The sequence below is a fragment of the Herpailurus yagouaroundi genome, unplaced genomic scaffold (genome assembly GCF_014898765.1).
Source record: "Herpailurus yagouaroundi ecotype Mexico unplaced genomic scaffold, PumYag 198, whole genome shotgun sequence".
Classification (NCBI taxonomy): Eukaryota; Metazoa; Chordata; class Mammalia; order Carnivora; family Felidae; genus Herpailurus; species Herpailurus yagouaroundi.
In genome coordinates, this window is record NW_024412429.1 from 30,271,957 (window position 1) to 30,290,539 (window position 18,583).

Genomic DNA, 18,583 nt, shown 5'->3' on the forward strand with positions numbered 1-18,583 from the left:
TTGATGCTTAACCAACTGAGCCACCAGGTGCCCCTACTTTGCCTTATTTCTTGCATAATTATGACAGCTTCCTCAGCAGGAAGTAACCCACTCCCTATGGGCATCTGCCCAAAGCACTAGGTAGTGTTGAACTTCCCTCAGTCTCACACAGTTTATTTCTTAGCAGATTTATTCTTTCAGCAGGGACTTCTAATTGGCTTGATTAACATTTTTTAAATAAATATTAAATGTTAAATAAATCAAATAAATATTTTTTTCATGAAATGTTAGTTTTAAAAAAACAGATTTTTTTTGTGTAGTTTTATTATAGCCATGCTATTTTAAAAATTCATCAAAACCTATTCATGAAGGAGAAAAGATTCTTAAGAAACATACTCCAGAGTGTTAATAGTGATTTATTTCTTTCGGGCAGTGAAGGAATTATTTTCATTCTGATTTATGTTTTCAACATTTCAGTGACAAATGTTACTTTATGCTTAAAAACAACTTGTGCAAAATGCTGTATAAATTTAGACGTACTTATTGCTTAAGTCTCAAAAAACAGAAGAAGAATTTGGTCTTTGGTTTTTGATTGTTTGCTTATGATGTGTCTGCTTGAAATTTATTTAGCTTGTTAGATGTGTGGATTAATGTCTTCACAAAATTGGGAAGTTTTCAGTCTTTCTTTCTTCACATTGTTCTGTCTGCTCCTTTCTATTTTTTCTCTTCTGAGACTTGTCATCTCTTTGTTGGTACACTTGGTGGTGTCCCACAGGTCCCTGCAGCTTCTTTTATCTTCATTCTTTTTCTCTCTTTTCCTCAGACAGCATAATCTCAAATTACCTATCTTCATGTTTGTTGGTTTTTCTGCCAGTTCAGATTTGTTATTGAGCCCCTCTAGTGAATTGTTTATTTCCATTATTGTATTTTTCAACTCTAGAATTTTGGGGTTTTTTTATATATAATTTCTGTCCCTTTGTTGGTATTTTTTTTGGTGAGAATTATTCCTAATATTTAGGGATAGTTTTCTTTATATCTTTGAGTATATTTGTAAAAGTGGGCTTAAAGTCTTTGTCTAGAAATACCAACATCTTGGCTTCCTCTTAGATAGTTTCTGTGGACTGCCTCATTTCTTTGTATGGCCATAGTAGACTGCTTGGTTTTTCATGTCTCCCTAATTTTGTGTTGAGAAGTAGATATTATTACAGTTTGGCTGTTCAGGAAATCAGATTCCTTTCCTTCCCCCTCCTCTCTACCCACCCACCCAGGATTTGTTGTTGTCTCTGAAGTCTCTGCTCACTTAACTTGGTGGTCAGCCACGGTTAGAGATTTTTAAATGTCTTGACTGAGCAGATCACCCAGCCTTTGCCAAGGGGATCTGTGTGTGCATTGGGATGTACTCTTAACATGTTGTGGTAGGCAGTTTGCAACTCTGCCATAGCCTTCACTTTATGTTTGCACAGAGCCTCCTGAGGTCAGCCAGAGAGAGGGCCTAGAGTCTTTCACTCACATGTACATGTCCTGCTAGATTCCCAGGAGTTTGTTGGGTCTTTTTGAAGTCCCCTATGGACATCTCATTCTCAGTGTTTTCCTTTTAAGTTTTTTGCTCAGCCTCTTCTTAGCCTCAGTTGGCATCACTGCCTCAGACAGCTATGCCACTGATTATTTCAGCATGTACCCTAGGGTCGGGGCTGTTTGCACAGAGCATGCTCTGAGCCCAGTTAACTAAAGCCAAGCCCTGAGAATGGAGACTTTCAGGGAACTGCTAGACTGTGTTAATAGTAGTGAGTCTTGGGGATGGGGATTTGGGGGAGCTTCATACCTCTTCTGCCTCATCCTGTGGCTGCTATGCTGCTGGCTTTAAGTTGTGAGGCTATTGATTTTTAAAGCTCCTTTGGAGCTTGGGGGAAGAGAATGGGAACACGGCAAGTTAAAACACCACGAAGCTCAGGTTCTTACCAAGATTCAGCTGTTTTTCTTAAATAAATGCTCCTCATATTGTTGCAAACCTTTGTTTAATTTCTAGAGTTCTGAAAAAGTTAATTTGGATAATTTTGGCAGTGTTCTCTTTGTTTTTATCAGGGAGCAGATATTCGGAAGTCCTTCTATTGCTATTCCGGAAGTAATTCTGTTCTGCTTAGTATTTTAAAGGGGATTGGTTTTACCACTAGGTGGAAGTAGAGACTTGCACACTTTGTTGTTCTAAATTCAGTCATTGTCTTGGAAGATTTTATTGTGAACCTAACTTACAGGAAAACCACAATGCCTTTTAATCAGATTGGGTCGTTGTTAATTCTCTTACTAAATCATTTTAGTATTAGAAATTTTTTCTGACAATAGCACAATTCACATTTTTTCCTCAAAGAATTAAAATTCTGTTGGAATTTAATTTTCAGTAAATTAATGCTTTATTCATGAAAGCCCAAATTATAGAATCTTTGGAGTTGCAATTTAAATGTTATTTATTATTTGATTAATGATTGTCAAAGATTACTAGAAAAATTGCTTTGAAGTGATGAGAATAAATGTTAATTGGAGCATATTGTAAAATTTTGTATGTGGAAATTCTTGTGTCTAAAGGAAATGAAAAACTTTTTAAGTAGACTTTGAAATTTTTTATTCTAAAATATCTTTGGTGATAATATTCTTGGAGGCAGTGCTTACCTTATGTACATACAGATTATCATAAACTATGTATTTATGTATTACTGGATTGAGAGTCTCTGTCCTGGAAACCTACTAATTTTTGAATATTTTCATTAGTATACGAAATTCCTTCTGGACGTTTCATGAGAGAATTGTGTGGCCACCTCAATATTATTTATGATCTTTGCTGGTCACATGACGATCGCTATATCCTTACTGCCTCATCTGATGGCACTGCCAGGTTAGTATCCTTGAGAAGTACTTCTTCTGTATGTTGCTTGCCGTCGAGGAAAGTAACTAATGCATCAGTTATGTTTGGATGATCAAGCGACTATCAGAGATGCATCCTACAGACTGATTAGATGAGTCGTAGTGCAAAATTTTTTTCCTGAAGATGTTTTTGTTAAGTGTATTAGGTAATGTATAATACTTTTGGTCTCAGTGTCTTTCATTGATCATTATGTACACTGTTTGATTAATACTTTGACATAAGGTTATTAAACAATTGATCTTTTCCCCAAAATATAAGCTCTTAATGGTAGGGGTCTGTCTTCACTGTTAGCTGTATGCAGGGGCCAGGCCACAGTGCTGTAAGGGCCAGTAAGGTTTCCTCTGCTCTCCAAAAGTATGGCATTTCTATGAAATTTTTCCTAGGACAAAAATGGAATAAAATGAAGAAGTAATTACTGTTAATGTATATGGAAAAGTTTTTGAGTGTTCCCAGACCTAAAAATAGCCTCTTGGACTTTTCTGATACCAAAGAACATGTCTTGCTGATGGATGCACACAATAAACTGGGATAAAGCGGAGATGCTCACAGATACAGTTCAGAGCTAGAGCAGCTCAATGTGGAGATGCTGAGTGTGGTTTCCAGGGAAGAGCTTGACGGTGCTACTCGCTGCTTGGGGTGTGTGCTGCCTCTGTAAGGGCTCACTGCAAAACAGATGCTGAACCCTAGTTTTGCTTTTCTCCTTTTTTCATCAAAGCAAAAATTCTCTTCAGCTGTCTTTGGGTTAGTGAAAACAAACCAAAAAGTACTAATACAGGTCTTAGGCAAAAGCAAAGTGGTATAATGCAGACTTTCGAAAAGCAGGGGATACTTGTAAGTGAATATGCACCTCATGTTTTAAGAGTTTTCTAGATTGTCAGTATTTGCATTTTTCAGAATGTCAGTCATGAAATAATCTAACCCCTTCCAACCTAGTAAGTATCACAGTAGCATTTTTAAAAACTACTTTGTGAAGTGCCATTGACACTGTTTTAGCTGCTTGCTCTACCTTGCATGTATTCTAAATGTATTATTAGGCAGCTTTTCAGAATGCCTTTATAGATGTCATTTAATTTGATTCCAACAAATGTAGGTGGGTGCACATAAAAAATTATTATTTCTTTTTTTTTCCATTCTCAGAACTTTTTTTAAGATTAGAGTTTGAGCAGTTTGGCCTTTTCTTTGGAATTGTAATGCACTTTCCAAACACCCTTCGTTTTAATGGGACTCTGGCTGATAATCACTGAGGTTCTTTTTTTTTTAATTTTATTTTTTATTTTTTAAAATTTACATCCAAGTTAGTTAGCATATAGTGCAACAATGATTTCAGGAGTAGATTCCTTAGTGCCCCTTACCCATTTAGCCCATCCCCCCTCCCACAACCCCTCCAGTAACCCTCAGTTTGTTCTCCATATTTATGAGTCTCTTCTATTCTGTCCCCCTCCCTGTTTTTATATTATTTTTGTTTCCTTTCCTTATGTTCATCTGTTTTGTCTCTTAAAGTCCTCATATGAATGAAATCATATGATTTTTGTCTTCTCTGACTAGCTTCACTTAGCATAATACCCTCCAGTTCCATCGACATAGTTGCAAATGGCAAGATTTCATTCTTTTTGATTGCCAAGTAATACTCCATTGTGTATATATACCACATCTTCTTTATCCATGCATCCATCGGTGGACATTTGGGCTCTTTCCATACTTTGGCTATTGTTGATAGTGCTGCTATAAACATGGGGGTACATGTGTCCCTTTGAAACAGCACACCTGTATTCCTTGGATAAATGCCTAGTAGTGCAATTGCTGGGTCGTAGGGTAGTTCTATTTTTTGTTTTTTGAGGAACCTCCATACTGTTTTCCAGAATGGCTGCACCAGCTTGCATTCCCAACACTTACTCTTTCTATACACTAAGAAGCTGATACTTGGAGCAGTTCGCGATCCCCTCTGACTTCACTCTTCTGCTTCCTGCTTTTCTAACACACTTTGTAGCAGATACTCCTTGCGTCTGGATCCCTTCTTTTACTAGTCTTATCAGCTTCCTTTTTAATATAAGATGTCTAATTGATTAAGATGTTATCATTACTGTTTACTTTATATTTAAATGCAAAAGATAGTAATTGGTGAGCATTGGTTTCCTTCCCTGTGTAGCTGGGAACCTGCTATGCGTCCCTCCTTACGTTATCCTCCACAACCTGTGGTCTGCTTGTTTTCTCGGCATAGCCATTCTGTCTGATGCCAGGTTGTACTAGAGAACAGTTTATAACCCTGCCAGGCCTGACTGGATTTGTAAGTCTTAAAATCACTTGAGCTCTCATCTCAGCTGCACAATCCTTTTCCTTATCAAAATTCAGCTGTTTCCCCTCATTTCTCTGGCGGCATATCCAGGCCTCAAGGCACTTCAGGTTCTGTACACTGAGTCACATCTTCCCACTTTCATTAGCTGAATGCCTTCAGCTTACAGTGAAATTAAGCCAGACACGCACTTCCTGTATTTCCCCCTGGTTTTCCACCCAGTGTCTATCAGTGTACCCATCTTTATCTCTGTCTGCTGCCTTAACAAAAATGTGAATAAAGACACTTTTTTCCGGCCACTCTTTGATCTATGCTTTTAATCTCAGTCCTTCAGTCTGCAGCCCTGTTTCCTACCTCTTGTCTCTTCACTATCTTCCTGTCTATTGACTTTGTCCTGTCATCCTAAAAATACATTCACATCTTCTTATCTTAAGAAATCTTTTTCTCAACTCTTTCTCCTTTCCAGACTACCACATTATTTTTCTTTCTACACCATCAAGGGCATTCTATGCACGTTGTCTTTACTCCAACCCAGTTAGTCTGGCTTTCACTCCCATTCTGCTAGATAAACCTTCAAGAGGTCAGCAGTCACTTGCTGATTTTCAGATCCCAGGGCCAGTTTTGGTCCTTATCCTGTTTGCTTTCACTGCAGTACTTAATTATTGACCAGTCTTCAAATATTCTCAGTTAATGGTTTCCTTGACAACCTCTTCTGTTTCCTTTTTATTGTGACTCTGGCCAGTTCTCATTCCCTGCCCCTCTGCCTATTCTCTGTAGATGTTTATTCCTGGGATCCTCTTGTCATCTTCCCTGGTTTGGGGTGCTCGGCCTGGTCTCTCTCGTCTTTCCTGGCTTGGAGTCTCAGTCATAGGCAGTGACTTCTAGCGCCCACTTTTTTCTGAATTGCACTTTCTGTTACACACTTCTGTCTGGACTGTCCCGTGGCACCTCAGATCAGACTTGCTGATAATCACAAAACTTTGCTTTCCTCTTTTAGTCCACTTGTGGATTTTTTAATGGCATCCTTATCCACCTTGTCTCCTGAGCCAGGAACCCAGGGAGCCCTCATTTCTTTTTTTACTTCCCACCATTCCTCCCTGCATCCAAGCAGCGCCACGGTCTGTCGGTTCACCCTTCTAAAAGGCTCACCATTCTGTCACACTCTTTCTGTCCTCACTGGTGTTACCTTCATTCAGGCCCTTGCTATCTGCTCTTAAACTATTGGTGCTGAACTTTCCCACTGTTCAGTCTTTTGTTCCTCCATCTTTCCAAAACCATCTTTCATAATGCCTTGATTTTCAGAAGTCTTTGATTACCACCACCCTTTTGAAAATGTTCCAGTTCCAAGGGCGCCTGGGTGGCTCAGTTGGTTGGACATCCAATTCTTGATTTCAGCTCAGGTCAGGTTGATGGGATCGAGCCCCATGTCAGTCTCTGTACTGACAGCATGGAACCTGCTTGGGGTTCTCTCTCTCTCTCTCTCTCTCTCTCTCTCTCTGCCCCTCCCCTGCTCACATGAGGACATGTGAACACATTTTAAAAATTGTAAAAGAAAAAGGAAAGAAAGAAAGAAAGAAAGAAAGAAAGAAAGAAAGAAAGAAAAAAAATGTTCCAGTTCCTTAGCATGGCATAACAAGCATGTTTCTCATTGACCCTACATCCTTGTCCTGTGCACTTGCTATATGCCCTCAGCCTCACCCACACAGTCTTTTGAAATGCCCTTAGTATCTTACCCTCTTTGAAATCCCCGTGCCCTGTAGCCTTGCCTCCTCTTCATGTGTTTAAATGCCCTTTTCCTAGCCTTCCTGCCCAACTCAGTGACTCAACAAACATTTAAGTGCCTTTTATGAGCCACCATGGGCTCATAGTCATCATTTAAAACTCAGCTCAGATTTAACCATTTCTTGAAGACTCTTGGATTTTTCCACACAGCACATAATATGTTGCAGTACAGTATACTTTTTTCTTTTTGTAGCTTTGAAATTTATACTGATTGAGAGCTCTTAGCATCATAAAAATATTAATGTGTAAGATTAACTGAGTGAATGAAGAGAGAAACATTGTGACTAGAACCAAAAAGAGTAAGGTTTTTGAAAGGGGTAAGGACTACTAAAAATGAATAAGCTAATGTCAAAAGGAAGAGAATTAGAGTTGCTAATGCCAAGAGTGGCAGAGGGATGAGTTTCTCTGGCTGTTTCTTCCATCTTCCTGGGGATCCACACCACATGTTAGTGTCTCCTGAGTACCACTGTTTCCCACTGGATAGCTCTCTGCCATGTAAGTTTAACCAAAATCTTTAGCTGTCATCCAGATAATTTGTATTTTTCTCTAACCGGCAACTCCTAAAATAATCCAGTTTTTCCCATGTGTAATGGTTCCAGTTAGGCACATAGGTCCCTATGCCACCCTTAATCCCACATACTGTTTAACTTCATGTTTTTTCTTACCCAGCTGTAATAATTTTTTTTTGTGCGCTCATCTAGTCATTACAAGTTTGAGTATCTCCTTGTTCTTTGTGATTAGCCTATTTTTTCCCCCAGACTCATTAATATGTTTCTTTTGTTCTTGGATTCAACCATTGCTTGCTTGATGAAAGCCATCATTCACGCCAGTTAGGTCTTCACATAAAAAGCTTCATTTTTATTTTAAAATGCTGTGTCTGGATTTTTAAAAAAATTTTTTTAAACATTTATTTATTTTGAGAGACAGAGACAGAGCAGGAGCAGGGAAGGGGCAGGGAGAGAGAGGGAGGCACAGAATCCAAAGCAGGCTCCAGGGTCTGAGCTGTCAGCACTGAGCCAGATGTAGGTCTCAAACCCTTGAACTGTGAGACCATGACCTAAGCCAAAGTCAGACGCTTAACCGACTGAGCCACCCAAGTGCCCCAAAATGCTGTGTCTGTTTTAATTGAGCTGTTTTTAAGGTATGATTGCTTCATTTCTATCCGCTATATAGTATTTCAGATTATACCACTGAGATTTTTTAGCAAGCAACTGAAATTTTCATCTTTTAAACAATCTTCACAATATTAATCACAAATTAAGGATTTTGTTCTTTAAGTACTCTATTTCATGCAGCATGCATTCATTGAAAGTATTGCTATGGTAAAAATGTTTATGCAGTGACATACATGCTTTATTTTTACTTGAAAACATGTTCTTTCACTTCCTTCATCATTAGTTTGGATTCCTAGTAATTGAAGATTATATCCTGTATTTGAAGCAGCTGCTGAGAAAATGCATAGAATGTTATTCTTAAATGGCAACCATATTTTTTCTTTCTTCAATAATTTTGAAAAGGACTTAATTTACTTTAGTTCTTAGGTAGTAATTAAAAGAATGAACTGTAAATCCCCTCATTAAAAAATTAATATATTTTTCTAATTCTAGTAATTTAGTCAAATTAAAAAAAAAAGTGTTCTACACTCATTTAGTAGCTGTCTGTTGTTAGATTTTTCCAATCTTTACACATTGACTAGAATTGCAGAGTTTCTGACATAACAATTTTAACGCTGGAGATTTACTCTTTTGTCAAGACTGTAGCAGTGACAGTAACACTGCTTTTTAAAAATTGTCCATTATTTATAGGAAGAGATAACGAGAGTGTTGAACATAAGTTGATTATTTAATGTAAGGTAGTCTGTTTTCTATCAAAAATCATAATTATTTTAATCTTATGCAAGTATTCATACAGTTATTTCATTATGGCTTTTAAGTCTTTGAGATCATGTTATCTATGCTATGAAATTACATATATAAGGTTAATGGAGTATCCTGTTCTCTAAACCTCTACAGTGAGCACTTTGCAAAAGCAGTATACACAACCTAAGTGGGGGATAATTAAAGCTCTCCCTAGATTTTATTTTTTGTGTGTAATGTACTAAATGCAGTATTTTACCAACTATACAGTGTGTATTTAATCAATGACAAAAGTAGGTATGTTTAAGAAAAACAGACCTATCCAAATATGATTTTTCATTTTACAGTATAGTTACAATTAGTTGACAAATTAACATGGTTCATAATAACTAAGAAATAGCTTTGTCAAAATGTAAAGAACCCCAGCCATCAAATCTTTGATCATATTATTTTTGATTGTTAGGAAATTTAGTTTACCATTGGTTGTTATCATTGCTTACTTGAGTCCCATTGGCTGTGTTTTTAGAGAAAGTTTTAGAAACTTGTGCATTTCAGAAGCAATATATAACTTTTTATCCTTTTCCAGGATCTGGAAAAATGAAATAAATAGTACCAGTTCTTTCAGAGTTTTGCCTCATCCTTCTTTTGTTTACACGGCTAAATTCCATCCCGCTGTGAAAGAGGTGGTGGTTACAGGGTGCTATGATTCCGTGCTACGGATATGGAAAGTTGATATGAGAGAGGATCCTGCCGTATTGATTCGACAGTTTGACACACACAGGAGTTTCATCAACTCTCTCTGTTTTGATGTTGAAGGTATGTCACAATATATTCCAAATGGAAGATAGTTGCATGAAGAATTTTTTTTTAATTTTATTTCACTAAGATAATTTTTTAAGTTTGAGAGGGATTTTTTGTATTGATAATTGTACGTATTTATATACGTGTATTTTGCAGATCATATGGTAGATGTAGGCACAGATTTAGCACTGAGGGAGTTTTGTTTGTAATTTTAAGTTCATTAAATTCCTAAACATTTATATGCAACTAATCTTTACTGTGAGAACCAGTCATATATCAAATCTCATAGATAGATTTCATTGGATTGGTGATTATCCCCTCAGTAGGTTTTTTGTTTTTTTTTGTTTTTTTTTAAGATTTATTTATTTATTTTGAGAGAGAAAAGTGTGAGTGGAAGAGGGGCAGGGAAAGAATCCCAAGCGGGCCCCACACTGTCAGTGCAGAGCCCAATGGGGGCTCAAACCCACAAACTGTGAGATCATGACCTGAGTGGAAGTTGGACACTTAACTGTGACTGAGCCACCAGGTGCCCCCTCAGTAGGTTTTTTTTTTTTAAGTGGCTTTTGAGTGAAAGGGTTAAAATGAGGAAGAACGGGAAATACCAAAAGAATATTAGATACATAGTGGGAGAAACCTGTATTTACACTGTGTACTGAGCACCACTGCATTCAGCTAACAGTTAATAGGTATATGTTATAGAGTCGTCTAAATGTATCTGAAGAAATTTTCAAGAAAAAAACATTTTCTATTATTGGCAATGCTTAAAATGTTTTCAGCTTTCTCATATCATGAACATGATGTCTATGAATACGAATTTTATGTATATATATATATGTGTGTGTGTATGTTTATATATATATATACATATATGTTTATATATGTATATATATATAAAGCTTTGTTGCACCATTATTTTCTTAACAATAAATTCCTAGATGTGAGGTTACTGAGTCAAACATTTCTGGAGTCCTTGCTATGTGGTTTAATGTTTTAAATACTTTACATGTGTAAACTAGTTTATTCCTCACAAAATCTGTATGATTATGGTATATACCTTCACAATATTTCAGACGCTGGATATACAGACTATAGCTATAATTAATTAGTGTGGGATCCAGATCAAAATGACAATACTGCTAATATATTCATTTTAACTATAAGGATGTTAAAAAATTGGAACACATTTAGAAAAGTCAACCAAGGATAGAAAGGTGTCTGTAAACTTTGTCATAGTAGAAGTAACCCAGATTATAAAAAGAGGAAGGAATTTCTTCAAATATTTGACTAAGTGAAACAAAGAAAGTCAGTCTGTGTTGCTTCCAGTAGGTAGAGATGGGACCAAAGCTGCAGAAGGCAGATATTCTTTGTTCAGAATTAGAAAGAACATTCTAGTGTACAGAGTAGTTCATCAGTTGAATAGCTGCTTTGTAAAATATTAAGTTCACAGTTGCTAGACAATTGTCTGTTCATTATGGTGTGGTAGATATTCCTGAGTGGGTGTGAAGTTGAATTCAGTGGTCTCTGAGGTTCCATTCAACTATGAGAGGGTTTGACTCTAAGAATGTATGTTAAACTGAAGCACCTGTTACTTATTATTTTATTCATTCCCTGATCATTTACTGAGTTTCTACTGGTATCAGGCACTTTGCTAAAAGTATGTATAAAATATAGGTGTTTTTCCAGGAATACAAAACAGATTATACCGGTTAATGAAAGTGAGCAATACAGACATATTGGATAATTCAAATAATTTGTTTGGCTTTATAATTTGAACCATATACAAATGCACTAAGATGCTCATTTCTTTTTGTATTCAAGTTCAAGTAAGTGACAAAGGGAAATAAGTCAAAAGTAATTTGGTAGAGTGAAGAATTCATTTAAAGATCATTGGGATTTGACTAAAAATTGTGTTTTGGTTTTTGGCCTTTTTTTTTTTTTTTCACTAAAACACCTTTTAATACCCTTCTGATTCTTTGTTATACTGGGCTGTGTTTTACAAATTTCATATTATTTGTTTCTACCTGTGTGTAGCACTTATAAAAGAGTAATTTTACTTTTTTTTAAATAGGTCATCACATGTATTCAGGAGATTGCACAGGGGTGATTGTTGTTTGGAATACCTATGTCAGAGTTAATGATGTGCCACATTCAGTGCATCACTGGAGTGTAAATAAGGTATAAAATCATACTTCATATTTAGGGCTTAATTAAAGAAATTGGAAAAAATTGAACCACATGAATTTAAAAACATGATGTCAGGACACTCTGTTCTCTCTTCTCAAAAAAAAGTGAAGTTTTTCTCAGTCCCTGCAAGCTATCATTGATTAATTATCAAGTCTTCCTGATGGCTAATTGGTGATATAGCAACTTAGTGAAAATTTTCATTTTGGTCAGACTTCACTTCCTTATTTTGAACCCTAATTTGTGATATGGCGTTCAGTGATCCACTACTGAAATTATGCTCAAATGAGGCATATGTTAATATTACCGTCTCTAAGTCATAACTTCTGTTATCTGCTATTCATATTCTTTCTTTTGACCCAATAACATCACTCTAAAAACAACATGCTCAACATTTTAACAGTCGTGTCTTTCACAATGATGTAATCAAAATTAAGTAATTATGAGTGGGGTCTACTATTCAATCACTAATTGCTTTCATTTAAACTTTGCTAAGTAGTCAGAAATAAACGAATAATCTTTCATTTTTAGAGTGTTTTTAAGGTGGCTGGTATGTTAAGCAATTTTGTTGGTGCGTATTCAGTACTTTTTAGTTAAAAATACAAAGTGAATTCTTAAACCTGAATTTCGTATAAGTTGATATAGTTTCTAATATGCTATAATTTATTCTTAAGTTTTTGTTCTTTTATAACAGTTGTCCTCATTTGAAGTAAAGACACTCTAAGTGAAAAAGAATTTTTATGAACTTTAGTTGAATCTATCAGATCTGTTTAAAAAACTGTTCTATTTTTAGTCATTCTCATCTACTCTCTCAGATTAATGATTGATGGCTTGGAATTCGTGTTGTAGATTAATTTCACACACTTTGAAAAGAACTTTCTAATTCTTATATACCTGAGGGATTGGCAAAACTCCAAAGTCACCTATTCCAGTAATTTGCATGTAGAATGCGAAGTCTGTTATTTGTGTTAAATATCGTGTGTTTCTTTACCTCAGTATAGTAGCTAAAAGGCAAATTTATCTTCAAAATCGACAGCCTGGTAGTTACTTGAGACAGTCCAAAATAAAAAGTCAGGAAATGAACTGCAATGTCTTTCAGTAGCTAATGCCCTAGAACAAACTGTAGACTCTGATTTCTTATGTGGTTCTCTTCAGCCAGCAGTGAGACATGTGAGGTTATACTCAGCGGTCCCTTAAGATGAAGTGTCCGTGTGCTGTTGCACACACTCCTTGTTACAGGACATGGGCTTCAGAACTAGGGCGTTTTTAGTTTGAAGATGAGTACGATAAAGAAAACTATAAAGGAAATCATTAACAGATACTACAAACGCTAGACCTGCTAGCACTTTTGTCAAATTCATGCCTAACATAACTTGTTAGACAGCTCTGTGTTTTTGATTTTGCACCTTTGCATCTGTGTAAATGTTTCTCAGACCCCTAACAGTGCATCCCTGACCCCAAGTTGTTGTAGTTCAATTAGTATAACCCCCATCTGTGCTGTCAGTGTTTGGCTCTTTTCTGTAACTTTTAAAAAGGAGCTAGCGGTGGGTCTCAGTGTCAGACAGCGATAGCGTGGGCTCAGCTGCTTTTCTCAGAACTGTAGCCCTCTGTACTCCAGCTGGTGCCAAACCGCCCCTGAAGAGGAGACCCCTCTAGGAACTGGCGACGAAACATAATGTCGGAGCCTCGAAGGACATGAAGGCTAATTCCAAATTCTGCCTGCAGGTTAAAGCAGACTTTCTGTTAACTCTGTGGACTTTAGTCTGAGCAGTTTTGCTTTAGTAATTCTTCTTGTGAGGCTTATCCAGGCAGATTTTCCTTCAGTATGTATGACTTTCTTGACATCATTAGCCAGGAGTCTTCCATGGCTGCCTTAAATAACTATCAAAAAAAAAAAAAAAAAAATCCTGGAGGCTCAGGTGCACTTTAGATTTGGCTCCACCATAAATCACCACCACACGGAGGAAGGCATTGCTGCTAGAGGTGTGATGGACGTTAATACTGCTTTACAGGAGGTGCTGAAGACCACCCTCATCCACGGTGGCCTAGCACGTGGAATTTGCAAAGCTGCCAAAGCCTTAGACACGCGTCAAGCCCGTCTTTGTCTGCTTGCATCCAACTGGGATGAGCCTCTCTCTGTGTGTCAAGTTGGTGGGGAGGCCCTTTGTGTTGAACACCAAATCAACCTCATTAATGTTGATGATGACGGGAAACTGGGGGAATGGGTCGGCCTCTGTAAAATTAACAGGGAGGGAAAATCCTATAAAGTGGTTGGTTGCAGTTGTGTGGTGGTTAAGACTATCTGTGGCAGAGAGTCTCAGGCCAAGGATGTCATTGAGGAATACTCCAAATGCAAGAATTGAACAAATAAAAATCTTGGTTCTTGTTCCTCAAAAAAAAAAAAAAAAAAATCCCTAAAACTACAATCTAAATTAAATGAGCTCAGAATAAGATGCCAATAACATACCTTTTTCAGGATAAAGTGGAAATAAGTACATGAAAAAATGATCTCATACTGAAATAGAATTTGAAAGTTAACTCCGTACTAACTTTTGAAGTTATAAAAATTAGAATCTTTCTTATATGATGGTAAGCAAGAAAATTCAATGTTAGAAGTTATGTTTTAAGAAGTGCTTTTTATTTGGGGATATACTACAATAATGCTAATTAAGTGTAGCCGTATATAACAGTCAAAAAATACATATTATCAGCTTTATTTTCAACCTTCATTGGGAATTCTTTGGCTAGCAATTTTAAAGGGCGCTTTAAATTATAACTGAAAATGACTTCTTCAAATTAGTTTTGTACTCTAAAAGAGGCTTCATATTCAATAAACTGTTCAGTGCTAATATTTTATAATCTTTTTTAATCATTTCAGGAAATTAAAGAGAGTGAGTTTAAGGGGATTCCCATAAGTTATTTGGAGGTTCATCCCAATGGAAAACGATTGTTAATCCATACCAAAGACAGTACTTTGAGAATTATGGATCTCCGAATGTAAGTATATTTCAGTATTGACAGATTAAGCACTCATAGAATAAGAAATGAATTGATTCATATTTATAAAATGCAGCTGTAGTTTTTAAACAGACAGTTTTCCCTCCAGAGGACGTCTGACAGTGTCCGGAAGCATTTTTGACTGTTAGTATTTATTTAGTGGATAGAGACCAGAAATACTGCTAAGCATCCTACAGTTTGTACGACAGTGCCCCCACCTCACAACAAATTGTTTTCTGGCTCAAATGTGAATAGTTCTGAAGTAGAAATATAGTCAGTTGCTCTTTGTTGTCACAATTAAAAAAAAAAAAAAAAAAAAAGAAGAAACTTCTGCCTTAGATATCTTTTACTTTTAAGATACTGGTATAGCGTAGTACTCTGATATACTACCATAACAGAATGAGATGGCTTTTGATTAACATGTCCTTGTTTTTCTTATTCTGTTTTATTTCTAAATAAGGAAAGGAAATATCCTTAATGTTAAAAGCAGAGAAGCGGAATTCTGGACAAACCAGCATGGTCTTCTGATGGTTCTTGTTTGGTGTTAATAGTACTTGTAAAACAAACAGGAGAAGGCTAGTTCTGTTAGTTGTCACTATTGTATTTTGAAAGGAAAATGTGGTAGTCTATACTAGTTTATTCTGCAATTATCTTTTAGGGCTAACTGTTCAGGCCTTCAGTGTTTATGTGGAGCTGTTCAGGGTACTGACATCAGTGCTATGAGAGAATGATTAGCAGAATGAGTTCATTAGGAGTTTATAATCTAGTTGAACTGCCTCCAAAATAACTCACAAAACATTTAATGAGGCTAAATTGTGAGATCTTCTAGGATTGGAATCTGCTTATTCTTCTTCCATACATAGTACCTATGTTATACCTGGCTGATAGTAAGTACTTGATATGTATTTTTTTTTTTAATGAAGATAAATACATAATAAGAGGATTATATCTTTCATGGCAATAGTAAAGGTGATGATAGGTCTACTATAGTCTTCTATTAAAGGCTCTATGGAGAGGCTGGCCTTTGAGCTCGGTCTTGAAGGATGGATGGAATTTAGAGAAGATAGAAGTGTTGTCAGGAGGGTGGAAAACATGAAAAGCCTGGAATAAAATTCAGAGGTAGGTTAATAGAAGTTGTGTTCGAGGCAAGGTGGGTAAATCTGTAGAAGCATAAGTTTCTTGATAAGGAGTGCTGAGAGAGAATTTCTTTGGTTTTAAAGGTTACTCATTTATTTTGAGAGAGGGTGCACATGCATGCAGGGGAAGGGCAGAGAGAGAGCGAGAGAGAGAATCCTAAACAGGAGAGCATCCTAAACAGAATTGTACAGAGCCCAATGCGGAGCTCGATCCCACAAATTGTGAGATCATGACCTGAGCCGAAACCAAGAGCCGGACACTGAGCCAACTGAGTCACCTAGGAGCCCTGAGAGTTTTAGAAGTAGAGATTAGAGCCACATTTTAGAAGGTCAGGCCTTAGAAGTTTGGTTATTCTCTTTTTAAGTAGTATGTAGTATTCAGCTTAGAATCATGCTTGAGCTCTAGAGGCAAACTGCTTAGAGTCAAATACTGCCTTTTCCATCCCTGACTAACTGATTAACCATTCTGTGCCTCTCTTTTCCTCCTCATTCAAATAGGGGAAATAATATACCATATTTGTAAGGGTTTTGCAGGGAATAAATTAGTTTACACATGCAAAGTGCTTAAAACATTACACCGTATAGCAAGGACTCTAGAAATGTTTGACCCAGTAACCTCAGGTCTGGGAATTTATGTGAAAATAGTTATAAAGCAGGGAAAAAGTACAATTACACAAGCTTGTTCATAGAAATCGTGTTCATGGTAGGAGAAAGCTGGGAATATTCTGTTGTCTCATAGTAGAAGATTTCTTAAGGTACGTTTAGACTTGATATAATACATACCTACTAAAATGATAATACCTAATTTATACACTCTGACAGAGTGCCGTTATTCATGAGTCATTGTTAAATCAGGGACAGTTGTGTGTCTACCTGGCACATAGTGAGCACTAAGATAATGTTAGTTATTATTCACAAGCGAAAAAGTCTAGAAAGTTATATACCATATTTAATAGATGATTTAATTATATTTTTATCTAATATTTCTGCAAGTGTCCCAACTCTGCATTGTGTGATTTTAAAAATTTATCACATGGGGTGGTAAATGGGTGGCTTAGTCAGCTCAGGTCTTGATCTCACAGTTTGATTCATGCTATTGAGCCCTTTGTTGGGCTTTGGATTCTCTCTCTCCCTCTCTCTGCCCTCCCCTACTCGTGCACACTCTCTCTCTCTCTCTCAAAGTAAGTAAACTTTTTTTTTTTTTTAATTTATCACCTGGAAAAAATATGAGTATAAAATTTTGTACATTTTTCAGTAACCAACTCAAATGCTACTTCTATAATATAGGCTCTCTCTGCATAGCTAGAAATAATCACTTTTATCCAAATCTGCAAAGTACTCTTTTTGTTCTTTTATGGCACTTTCTGTATCCATTTTCTGTTTTACATGGATGCATTCCTTCTCTGTCCTGCTAAATTAAAAACTCCCTGACCTCCGGGACTATCTCTTCTTTATTCTACATCCATCATAGAATATTTCCCATGCAACAGTCTCAAAAATCGTTAAATGCAAGTGAAGTATTAAGAGAAAAGGGTTTGTGTTTTTTTTTTTAACCACCAGTCTTTTCCATGGTTATATGTGTGAAATCTTTTTTGTTTATAGATTAGCAGCAAGGAAATTTGTAGGTGCAGCAAATTATCAGGAAAAGATTCATAGTACTTTGACACCATGTGGGACTTTTCTCTTTGCTGGAAGTGAGGATGGTATAGTATACGTTTGGAACCCAGAAACAGGTAAGTATTTCATTTATCTTAAAAATATTTTTTGGTTTGTTTTTATTTTGAATAAAGGTGAAAACTACCATTTTCTGGAATAATTTTCAAGGAAATTCTGATTTCAGATTCTCAATTATGTTTATCAAAATGGGAAATGGGAAAGCTGATAATGGAACTAAGCTGCAGTCTAAATTTGTGTTAACATTCTGTTCTTTACTGTTTTGATATCTTTCACATTATAATTCAATGTTTATAATGAGATATTATCAATCTTAAGAGAAGTATTTTTTATTGTGGTTGACATACAATATTATATTAGTTTAAGCTGTATGACAAACATAATGATTCAACAGTTACATAATTACAAAATGCTTGCAGTGATCAGTGTAGTTACCATGTGTCATACAAAATTATTATAATATGATTGACTATATTCCCTATCCTATATTAAGAGAAGTATTTAATTAAGATTATAATGCAAAATACAAAATATTTATAAGCTGAATTTGGAATATAAGTGAGTATACAAATGGCTTCATATCTATAATATATTTTTGTTAGAAACAAACATATTCCTGTCAAAGTTTTGATGTCTGAAACTTAATAGCAACTTACCCGGGGCGGGGCGCAGCGCCTTGCTGGCTCTGTTGGTAGAGCATGGAACTCTTGACCTCATGGTTGTAAATTCAAGCCCTGCATTGGGTGTAGAGATTACTTAAGAATAAAATCTTTAAAACAGAAAAGAAAAAAAAACACCATTTACTTCAATTACTGTAATTAATTATTCATTTGTGCCTCACCTTTGCTTTTCAAAAGAAAAGCTAAAACCACATAAACATTTCTTAGCACTAAATTGAGAGATTTTATAAAATTTAAAATATCTTTAATCAGTAGTATTTGGTTCACTGTGCTTATTCTCTTGATTTTTT

General features: G+C 36.1%; 2 protein-coding genes across 11 annotated transcripts in view; both read left to right on the forward strand.

The window, feature by feature from the left end:
- The window catches only part of AHI1 (Abelson helper integration site 1), a 209,617-nt gene that overhangs the window by 44,530 nt on the left and 146,504 nt on the right, over positions 1 to 18,583 (forward strand). For all 10 annotated transcript variants that reach the window (XR_005782694.1, XR_005782695.1, XM_040449106.1 and 7 more), the window contains 5 exons: positions 2,743 to 2,866; positions 9,411 to 9,640; positions 11,694 to 11,800; positions 14,685 to 14,803; positions 17,542 to 17,672. Coding sequence is in view for 8 of the 10 variants with exons in the window: in XM_040449106.1 (XP_040305040.1) it covers positions 2,743 to 2,866; positions 9,411 to 9,640; positions 11,694 to 11,800; positions 14,685 to 14,803; positions 17,542 to 17,672 (711 nt within the window). In the remaining 2 variants the exon portion in view is untranslated. The remainder of the gene's footprint in view (positions 1 to 2,742; positions 2,867 to 9,410; positions 9,641 to 11,693; positions 11,801 to 14,684; positions 14,804 to 17,541; positions 17,673 to 18,583) is intronic.
- Positions 13,699 to 14,217, forward strand: LOC121013422 (40S ribosomal protein S12-like; the record flags this gene model as incomplete). The annotated part of the gene is made up of 1 exon (XM_040449113.1): positions 13,699 to 14,217. A coding segment is annotated over one exon (471 nt), but the record flags the coding sequence as incomplete, so codon positions are not given.